The sequence below is a fragment of the Kryptolebias marmoratus genome, linkage group LG24, assembly GCF_001649575.2.
Source record: "Kryptolebias marmoratus isolate JLee-2015 linkage group LG24, ASM164957v2, whole genome shotgun sequence".
Classification (NCBI taxonomy): Eukaryota; Metazoa; Chordata; class Actinopteri; order Cyprinodontiformes; family Rivulidae; genus Kryptolebias; species Kryptolebias marmoratus.
This window is the reverse complement of record NC_051453.1, coordinates 5,740,169-5,751,239: the sequence shown is the minus strand read 5'-3', so window position 1 is coordinate 5,751,239 and position 11,071 is coordinate 5,740,169. Positions and strand designations below refer to the sequence as shown.

Below are 11,071 nucleotides of genomic sequence, written 5' to 3'. Positions count from 1 at the left end.
GCCGCCATATTTCATTTTTAAAGACTGTCTGTGAACGAGAGACGGGACATCACAGTGTAATGTGACACTTCAAATAAATAACTGAGGATACAGCAAAAAGGTAAGCAAAAAACCTAAAACCTGAACAAATTTATTCAAAGTATATTTGTTACTTATGAGACAGAAAATGTCCCATTCGTTTGTCCTCTACCTGCTTCCGGTCCTGTCTCTAGTTATATCTTGATGGTAATTATAGTTTAGGTACTGGGTAATAAGTCACTTCATAAAACAGCCTTGTCCCTGTTGGCACCACATACAGAACTGGTTTCAGGTCCGACTCGCACCAGGTATGTAATGTGTATTACTGCCACTTTTTTGGAGTAAAACCATCTAAATTGGTCTAAAATTCAGCTGAACGTTGCTTCATTTTAATCTAAATAAGCAATGAGAATGATCAAAGTAATCTCTGAAACTTGACGTTATCTGGATCCAAATGTTCTGGTCAGAATGGAGTCCAGACACGGCTGAGCATGAAACAGTATCGTTTATTTTCAGTTCACAGTGCATACATTGTGTGCAGTTGTACCAAGTTACTCATCAATAGCACATCAGATTGACCTCAGCTGCAATGAGAACATGCAAGTGTGCACACAATCAGAAAAATCAGTAAATGGCGTTACCAAAGAGTTAATCATCATTACAACACCTGAATGAGAGACCGAAGAAGAAAGTAACACTCAGCGTACCGCTTATTACACTCAGGCTGTCGTTTAGTAACGTTTGAGGGAATGCTGGTAATATTCTTTACTTCCTACGTCAGTGAAAGCTGTGACATCATTTGTCATACCAAATGGAGGATAATTACTGATCATTTTATGTTCTTAACGCTCACACAGGTGTCCTAAACCTTAAATTAAAAATTCTTTGTGACTTATTTTTTGCTATCCAAAATAAACGGGGCTGTTTAAACATCCCTAAGCAGCAGCTGTTTATGCGTGTTTTCCCACAGTACTCCACGGTTAGATTTACAGTAGAACAAAAACAGCAGAAATACTCGTTTCTCCACCTGAAACGTGCAGCAGGTGACTCACACAGGACACCGTTCATTTCCGCTGTTTCAGAGACGTGTTATATACTGAACTAACACGAGCACATCTGTAAGAACAAAGACGGAGCGTACAGTACCAACATGCAGATCCAAGGGGCAGTCTCTGCTTTCACTGGGTCCAAACTGTCGAATCCTTCTGCACACGGATGGATGGCTACATGGGACACTTTCTCAATGTTCTCCTCTTTTGTTTTTTTCAAAAATAAAATCTCAAACATTCAAAGCTTAGGTGTCATCTCTTTACAATATACAACACCGATCATATATTATCCATGTAAAATATACTCAAGCCAGAAAAAATACACATCTATTCGATTGAAAATAATTTCTCATCATTATGAAATCAACTAGAGAGAAACTCCTCTGAGGATTTTTGTGAAGACAGTTAACTCTGAGGAAGTTGGTTAAACTTTTGAAAAACAACAACAACAAAAAAAGCACAAATTATACAAATAATTAACCTAAGTACAATCAAGTATCTAATTTACATAAGAAATAAAAGATTGAGAGAAAGACACGGATCTCTTTTTTAAATACAAGAAAAAAAAACACTTAAAGTGAGAAATAAAATCGCTGCACAATCAAAGTACCCACGTTTATTTCAGGTTGGTTTTTTTTTTATGTTTTTGTGATCTAAAAGCCAACTTGTTGAGCTCTACAACTATATCTCTGTCCTCTTCCTGCGTAAGGCACGCCATCACTCCATCACCGCGGTTCATTTAGGAGTTTTCATCTTTCTTTGGGACACGAGGAAAAAATAAATCTGATTTCATTTTTACCGTAGAGGAATTTTAGATTTAACATTTAAACAAACTGTCCTCTTAAGGATTTTTAAAGATTTGCATAGTATACAAGTTTGTTAAAGTGTTTACAGTGAACAAGGCCAGATTAAAGTTTTATTCTTTTTTTTTTTTTAGGGGTGGGGGGGAATTTCCAGGACTGACTCTTGAGCTTTTAGAAGAGCGCCAAACATTTTATGAGAGGATCGTTAATGCAAAGCAGCGCTCGAAAAGTGGAGAAATAGCTGCTGTTAAAGTGCCACACTGGCTGGCGTCTGGCGTAAATCAGAAGAACAACAAACCATAAATGTACCAATCCAAGTGTGTAAAACGGCGTTTTCCCCCCTCTCTTCTCTCTGGGTTTGTGGTGACGCAGAGAAGGACGTGAAGCCACGACTCCTGGACTTCTCTCCACAGGAGAGTCTCTTATAAAAATACTTTAAACCCTGTGCACTTCACATCCAACATAGTGACTCGGAGAGCTGCAGTATATTGCTTCATTACAGTACAATCATCCACCGCTGCGTCACGTTACAGAGCGGGGCCCTTCTAGTCAGACTGAGAGAAAAAGAGACAAAAACTGTCATGACTGTGATGTCTGTCAACAAATCCCACAAAAAGAACAAAGCTAACAATGATCTAACAAACTTTGTCAACCTTGAAAAGTCTACAAAAACACCAAACACATTTATTCCTGTTATTCATGACCCATTTTAAAGTTTCCCTCTTCAGTCGAAGCAAACAGAGCTTGTTTCGGTCCTTTTTATGGGATGTGTTGATCATTATCCTTCAAAGTTCACCTTCTTCAGCTCTTACACTTTCAAACAACTACTCTTAATTTGAAAGGTCGAATCCAGAGTCAGAAGTGCTGAAAGGAGCGAAAGGCAGAGAACCACCAGAAACCAAGACGGGTGATAAAAATAATAAAAAAAAGTGATAAAGTATAAACTGCCTTTTACTGGTCATTTGTTTTAACTGTTTACTATATTTACTTCTTATCAAAGTGACAAAAGTTTCCTGAGAAACCTAAAAAGAGGAAAATACAGACTGAGGTCTCTTCATGCACTTCTTATAATGTAAAATTAATACAGTAAAGCTCATCAAGTTAATTACTCTATCGATGCAAGAAGAATTTTCTTTATTTGCCGTGTTTAAGATCCAAACCTGAATCCAGAGAACCCGCAGTATTATCTACAGATTAAGACATCAGAACAAATCACAGTCCGTTTAAGGCTTTGTGATTTAAATCAATAATCAAACAGAGCACTGATGAGTTTAAAGGCCTGCGTGGACTTCTGCTCTCCTGCTGGTTTTCTTCTCAACAGCTTACAACCAGGTAGTAAGAACTGAGTATTTTTAAACGAATCAATAAGTGCAAACCTTCAGAACACGTGCTGCGTTCAAGTTTTCTCCCTTTTTAAACTGGATCGTCTCTTAATTCTTAATGTATAAAAAATGTACAAATAAAAAGAACCTAAGTGAACTGAAAGCACTGCAAAAGTCTCCATCTTTTTAATTCTGTTTAACTTGTAATTTCATTTGTAGAATTGTGGCTTTGTAAACTAGTTAAATAATATGAAACGCCTCATTTTGACACTTCAGAGGAGTTTCTTGTGTTAAAAATAAAAAACTTCGCTGTAGTGAGATTTTTCTTATTAACTTTCTGATAGGAAGTTTAATTTATCTCAGTTTTAGAGTAATATCAGTAAGATCTTTTAGTAAAAAAACTTTTTAAATTTTAGAAACGAGTATGGACGACAGGGAATTCTGCAGTGCATCTTCCTGCTCTTTGTTCTGTGAAGTTTTATTTATTTTTTGCCTTTCTCAGATTCCTTCAGAATTTTTCCCTTTGAACAGAGTCTTCAGGTAACAGAACGGATCACGCTCTGACAGACAGCTGCTTTTACAGAAATCTTTCCTAGGACTTGTCCGTGGCTTTTCCCTGGACCTGGTGGAGACTGTTGTTGGTGCAGTGGACCTGTGAGAGCGGCAGGCTGCTGTTGAAGCAACACATGGACTCAATCTCCTCGAGGAGGCCTATATCCTGCCCCGCGGCGGGCCCCGAGCCTTTCCCCTGACCCGGGCAGAGGCCGAGCCCCAGGAGCTCCTCCTTGGACACCTCCTTCTCCCACGGGACCTGAATGGCTGCCTGGCTGCTGTTCGTCGGGCTGGCCTGCCCCTCTGGTTGACCCCTGCCGCCCTGCTTCTGGTGGGACTTCTCCTGGAAGGTCCTCACCATATCTTTGGACATCACCCTCCTCCTCTGGATGGCGGTGAACGGGGTCTGGTTCTGGGCTTCTAAAGGCTCCGAGCTGCTCTGAGGGTCTGAGACGGTCCGCGGGTGACCCATTGGCACCGGGGAAGAGTCCGGGTGTGACGCAGGAGCTGGGGAGCTGTAGGTGTGCGAGCGAGTGGGGAACGGGGAGGTGGGCGGGGCTCTACGGGACAGCGAGGGGGAGTCAGAGAAGTGGTTATTTCCTGGCTGTTGTTCTGCAGGATGGAGGTGGGGGTCCAGGCTGGACTTGGAGATGTCAGTATTCTGGGCAGGGGGTGCAGCTGTGCTGAGGGGCGCCGCAGGAGAAGCTGGAGGTTTTTTTGACACTTTCATGCTGCTCTTGGTGGGTTGTCTCCGTGGGGAGGGGGGGAGGTGTTTCCCATGGACGGCGCTGTCATCCTGGCCCATGTTCCACCTGCCGTGCTCCCCTCCTGCACCACAGCTGCTCTCCTCGGCAGGTCTGGACTCACCACACGAGGGGGGCTTTGCCTTGTAAAGGTGAAATAAGAACACAGTTTTATTAAAAAGAAACCTACTTTTCATTTTAAATGCTTATACTGTCTTTCATGCCATTACCTAAGTCTGAAACAAATGAACTGAGGTTAACACACATTTACTGTCATTACAAAAAGGTGGTACTTCAAGAAAATCAGCTTTTGCTCCACCTTCGACATTAGGGGTCCCCAGTCCTGGTCCTGGACTGTCCTGCATGTTTTAGTTGTTTCTCTGCTCTTCAGCAGGTCTTCAAGATCTACAGAAGCCTGTTAATCACTCATTTATTTTTAAAGCAGGGAAATGACTCAAACATGCAGGATGGTGGCCCTCCAGGACCAGGACTGGTCATCGGTTCTACATAAACAGAAAAAGGTTCTGTGGCAAATTCACCGGACAGCCACCATTACAGGAGGGGTCTCTTTCTTTATGAAATCACTAATTTAGAGTTAAACCTAAATCATTTTGGTTTTAGAAACCCCTATTTTCTCTTTGAACATATTATTCAGATTACTATTTTAATCCTTTTAAATGCAACTTGTTTATTAAAACTATTATAAATCTATTAGTTGTTTACAGCTAATATTTTCCTAATTTCTCACATCTTGGGAGTGAGAATAAATCCAACAACTAATCTATTTTATAAATCTAAAAGTTTTTTTCCCTTTTAGAACTATGGTTCTGTCTTCATATTTCGCTCCCAAGGAGCCAGACGGTTTTGTAATCTTGATCAATAGTTCTGGAAGTTTCTCTTCAAACTTTGTCTGCTTTTTCACTCATATAAAGTTCCAGTTTCACTCATAAAGTTCAGGTCAGAAGAAGTCTCAGGCTTAAAAACAATCTACAGCAGATGAACAGTACCTGAAGGTTCGGTCTTTAGGAAAATGAAGATACCTGAGAAATACATCATCTTCTGCACGATGACTTTTCAGCTAATAGCTCGTTGGGAATGACCTTGAGGAGCTTTCTCAATTGAGAAAAGCTCCTCGGATGAGAAGCGAAACGTCTTCAGCTACAGAATAGAAGTCCAGTTGTTTTTATTTTTTAACTTTTTTTGAATTTCTTTCATACCGGAGCTTTGTAGTCCAACTCATCCATGGACCTGAAGAAGTCCAGGCTCTTGGCAGTGCTGAGTTTCCCTTCCTCCATTGTTGTGGTGGTCAGAGAATCCAGGATTTCCTCCAGCAGGTTCATCTGGCCCGAGTGGGACGAGTCCATTTCCAGCGCTAAAGTGTCCGAATCGTCGCTGTCCTCGGTGTAGGAAGGAACATCCCCGCTGTCCTCAGAGGAGATCCTGTTTTTAATGGGGAGGGATCAGCAGTGTTTAATTAACTCTTTAGGTGTCTGTGCTTACACATGAAGATTATTTAAAGAGCTGAAACATATGTAATGTGAAAAGCTCAACTTGTGCGGTTAATAAATGAGTCCACTTGGGGGCAGTATCATCATAAGCAAACAAAGATTTTGTTTGGCCAAGCACTTCTCCACATGAGAACAACTTTTGGATCAATACACCAAAGTTCCCCCATCTTGGCACATTTGATTATATTTAAAAAAAATAAATGAAAGTGCTTTCAGCTACTCACTTGCTCACAGTGTCATCATCATCATCGTCGAGCCGGTAACCAAGATCTCGAGGGCCGACGCTCATGGGAGACTTGTTGAAGTTCTGCTGTTAATGAGACGAACAAAACAAGAGGATGCAGTTAGACACAGAATAACATGATAACAACAAAAAGTGGACCCGGGGGAGTTTAGTTTCAGTGTGATCATATAAAACTCCTGACAACCATCGAGTCCGGGGAGAGTCAGGGTTCTGCAGAGAAGCAGCTTCTCATATAACTATGATTCACCAGAAAAAGAAAAAAAAATGAAGGTCTGTGTCAGGTGGGCTAACTAAAGCTTGTTTTAATGAGTCGAGACCCTGAGGGTTGAGATGAAATTTGTCAAATTTGGGTCTTTAGGGATAAAAAATCTTTAAGATCCCCTGCAGTAATTTGCCAAACTCAGCATTCCATGTAAACTAAAAGGCACTTGAGCGATACGATGTGGGTGACTACATCGATCATTTGCATTATGGCACCAGCGCATGTGATTGTATTTGTCACTGCAGAGGGCTGAATGATCAGTGCGCGGCGCAGTTGTCTGACACAGTGGGTTTTAATAAGCCACCTGTGTACCGTGTTTAATGGGCGGGTTAAGGAAGAGACAGAAGCTTTACAGAGCAGGGCAGGACTCTCCCCATGGGAGCCCAAATCTGCCCCAGGCCACTTATTAACATACCTTCCACTACAACGCACATGTTCCTCGCACTGTGTTCATGTTCACTGATGTTAACACTATCTCTCATTTTCTAATTTACACTCTTTGTTTTTTTTTCCCTGCTCACTCCTTGTGTCTATTTCCTTTTCCTCTAACTGTCCTGCAGTTTCTTTCATTAAAAGAAAAAGCACTCATAAGGTACCTTTATCATAATGGCGCTATTAAGAATGAATTTAGCAACGTTTTCTCCCATTTTTTATGCTTGTTCAGCTCCGGCTCTTTAATTTTTTATGCAACGTTACGCTGGAAGCTCTGAGATGGAAAAACCAAACCTCATCACTAAGAAAAAAAAAACTAAGAGTGAGCAAAGTGCGAGGCTTAAGTTAAAGAAATCAAGAAAGTTGTGTTGTTAAGTTCTGGTTTTGGATGTGATAAAAAAAAAAAAAAACAGCAAAAAGTAAACCGAGGAGCAGAGAGGAAGAAAGTGAATGAAAAGTGGAAGAAATGTAGCGAGGTGAGGAAAGACTCCTTAAAGCCTTTACAGAAATGTGCGTGTGTGTGTGTGTGTGTGTGTGTGTGTGAGTTGCAGGGGGTGACGACTGAAACCATGAACCAAGCTGGTCTTGATTAGTCGACACAGTGCCAGTCAGACAGGCGGAAAGTAACGTGTGGCTGGGCTGGCCTCATTTAGGGCCTGTGTTTGACCACGGAAGACACACACACACACACACACACATGCAAGCACACTCTGTCACATACAAAAAAACCACAAAGAGTTAAAGTGCCACTTTTTCCATAAAAGTCAGCGAAGGAGATGTGTGCAGTAGCCACTTAAGCCTCTCAGCCATTGGGCTAAACATGAACACATGTGGCGCCGCTGCTGATTGGCCGATCTGCTCCCCTTCCATGGTAGCTTGGAGCTATAATGAAAGAGATTTCAGAGGGGCTCGGGCCTGGGATCCCTAAACAGCCTTTAATGGATTCCTGTGTCAAGGCAGTAAATCTGGGGCCGACGCAGGCCGGCAGAGCGGAGATGCACCTGTGAGACACTTGGGGAGGGTCTGCTCTGGACACAAACACCACAAGCACATGTGTTTAGTAATTACGCTGCAAACAGTCACTCAGGCTCTTCGTTTGAGCGACGAGGCTACGTTTGAGGCGGCGGGGGCCCCTCGTCGAGTCTAGGTGTTTATTAAATCAAGGTGAACCCAAACACAACCGGACGCAGGTCATGAAGCCCGGCTCTCTGATCTCGGTTACAGCTTTGGTGTCGTCTATCTGACAGGAAGTTCCACAGGGAGCAGTAAATGGATGGCACCTCACTTCACAGCTTTATCAATTTGTCATTCTCTCTCCTCACTGTGACCCTACAGAGCAACATTTAGGATCAAACTGATTACAACTATAAAGCATTTTAAAATGAAAGCACCAAACTTGAAACAGCGGTTATCAGTTATCTAAAAAAAACAGAAGAAAAAAAGCTCAATGCATTGCATTAATGTAGTTAATAAAACGCACCACACATACATTTTCAGTGAATATGTTGTGCTTCTCACATTTATATCATCATTTATCCTGACTATAATGGTTCTCTGAAGAAGTAAAGACAAACAACTACAATAAGTCAACAACAACAAAAATATAGAGACGTTCACAATGAGAGATTCTCCCCTGCTGACTCTGTGACAGCTCTGTCACCATCCCACATCTCCCCAGGCCTGACAGGACAGTGGAGGGCACAAAATGGGAGAACAACAGATTATCATACTGCTCCTTCATTAGTTTCTCCCTGTCGGCTAATGGGAAGCTGAAAGGTGAAAATGAAAAAGCGATTCTCGCTCCATGCCTCTCCTGTCTCTCGTTTTCTCCCTCCGTCACTCTGCTGCCACTGACAGATGTCACCGTTTCTGTCTGTCTGTTTGGCTCCACGGCTCCTTCCTCCCCGCCACGTCGCCACGAGTGAGACCGCGCAGAGTGAGAGCGCAGACAGCGAAGGAGTCAGAAAAAGATGCTACAGTTATTTCAGTAACTCCATCCGGTATTTTTTAATATGTATATGGAAAAGATTTGACATTTGGGTTTTTTTATGCAAAGTGGAGAAGGTGAACTTTATAATTTACATGTTAATTATATTATGCAGCTGGTTAAATATTCCAGACCCATGCTTCCTAATCCTCAGATTTATACACCTGATTTGATTTGATTCGTGTGGTTATGAGGGGAAATCAGTCATTATCGTCCACTACAGTAGCTGCATTAAGAGAAACAAACTTTCCCTGCTCTTGTCTTCCTTCCCTGCATGACCAGTTATGCGGAACGACGACGTGTCTCTGCATCAGGGCCAAACACTGGTGGACTTTAAGAGCCGGTCCTACATTTTAGATGGTATTTCTGATCTCACAGCTTGGCAGTGTGTGTAAAGAGATGCTGGTTAAATGCAAACAAACCTTGGGGAGAAGCGAAGCCTTTACATATAAACAGCCAAGTTTATGTTTGCCTGTTTAAAAGGGAAAGGAGAAGAAAAAAAAAAGTGTTTTGGGAGAGATTCACTGCTCCTCTGTCCAGCTGGCTGTTCCTGAAAGGTTTGCTTCAAAATTATGGAAATGTAAGGGAAGGAGAGTGTCCGTTCTGCTCGTTCTGTCAAACTCTTACAGCGAAATGACCAGGTGGTTTTTCTGAGACGGTGCAGTACTGCAAATCCACCAGGAGGTGGCACTTTAGTTTCAGAGAGGAAGGCTGTCTGTCCCTGAGGAGAGGAGAAACTGAGCAAGTGGAGGACAACAAATCCATACAAATACCCATGAAAACACGTCAGCTATGGACAGAATTGCTTGGTTTAAGGCAACCTGTAAAGCATCCTGACTGTCACTTTACCATTTATTCAAAAATAAAAAAATTAACCATTACCAGCATAAATAATCAAACATGTTTTATAATCTCCAATTTGACAATTTATTGTGACTCTCCGCATACTGTCAGAGTTAAAAGCTTTTTAACACACACGCTGAATGCAAATAACTCTTTCTGCATTGCATTAGGAGCAAATCATCTTCATGACAAATCCTTTTTTTTTATTAAAACCATGTTATTAGAAGATTTTGAACAAAACATCAAAAACATGAGTGTACATATGTGACCACTGGTCATGAATAAGTGAGTTAACTGAAGGAAGAACTCACTGAAACATTCACAAACATACAGCAACCTTTAAACACTCAAGATTTTTTTTTTTTCCTCCCCCGTTTTACATCTGTGTTCACCCCCTGGTTCTCCTCAACCCCGAGCTGCTCTCCAGGCTGGCGTCCCCTCCTACCTCACCAGGTGAAGAGTCCGGAGCCTGGGGCTGAGCCCGGCCGCAAGCCTGCTGGCTGTCATTGTCCATAACACTGTCCCAACCTCTGCTCTCCTCTGTGCTCTTAACAGCTGTCATTCTGTTGCTTCCAACCTGAGGCAAATTGCAAAATGCATGCCTGTTTGTGCACACAGAGTCCGCACGCTCAATATTTCTTTGTAATAAAAGGCCGGGCTGCAGACTTACTTTGCATTTGCAGCACAACGGCACATCAAATACGCACCCAAACACAGAGAATAAGCTAAATCCTAAACATAAGCTGGCGCACAAAAGCTTCCAGAACTTGTTTGTTGCATCGTACAGGAAGAACTCAGTGATTCGCTTCGGTCTTGTTCTCGTCAAACGGATTACTCCTACATTCTTAATCAACACACTCACCAAACACTACAAATAGCCCACATTGCCGGACACTGCTGAAACGTGAATGCATGTGACTTTGGTGCACAAGTTGGCTGATCAAACAGAAGATGAATTTCATATCTCAGATTATTTCCCTGTGATTAATTAAAGGAGCTTCACCAGGATCAAGGACAGACACGAGTTTGCTTTAAAAAAGAAAAAGAGAAATGATGGAAATGCAGACGGCATTTTCTTTCCTACATATGGTTGGGATGTCTCCAATTTTTGGAACTTTTAATGAATAAATGCTAAAACTGCCTAGCTGGTAAATAAATTAGCCTCTTGGTTAAAACACAAATTACTCTCTTAAATTTTAGTGGTGTGTCAAAACTTTAGAGTCTATTCCATGTATGGCAGATTACATACGCATAACTGAGAAAGTAAAAGTATTTAAATCAAAATTAAAAGGAAAACAAAACAAAATG

At 41.8% G+C, this 11,071-nt stretch overlaps 1 protein-coding gene across 5 annotated transcripts in view; it reads right to left on the bottom strand.

The window, feature by feature from the left end:
* Positions 1-504: 504 nt before the first annotated feature.
* The window catches only part of dennd1b (DENN/MADD domain containing 1B), a 103,341-nt gene continuing 92,774 nt past the window's right edge, over positions 505-11,071 (bottom strand). For 4 of the 5 annotated variants that reach the window (XM_017413500.3, XM_017413502.3, XM_017413503.3 and 1 more), the window contains 3 exons: positions 6,220-6,305; positions 5,705-5,927; positions 505-4,630 (listed from right to left, as the gene is read on the bottom strand). In XM_017413500.3, the coding sequence (XP_017268989.1) occupies positions 3,785-4,630; positions 5,705-5,927; positions 6,220-6,305 (1,155 nt within the window). In that variant the 3' untranslated portion in view covers positions 505-3,784. The remainder of the gene's footprint in view (positions 4,631-5,704; positions 5,928-6,219; positions 6,306-11,071) is intronic. The other variant, XM_017413501.3, reaches the window with a different exon arrangement.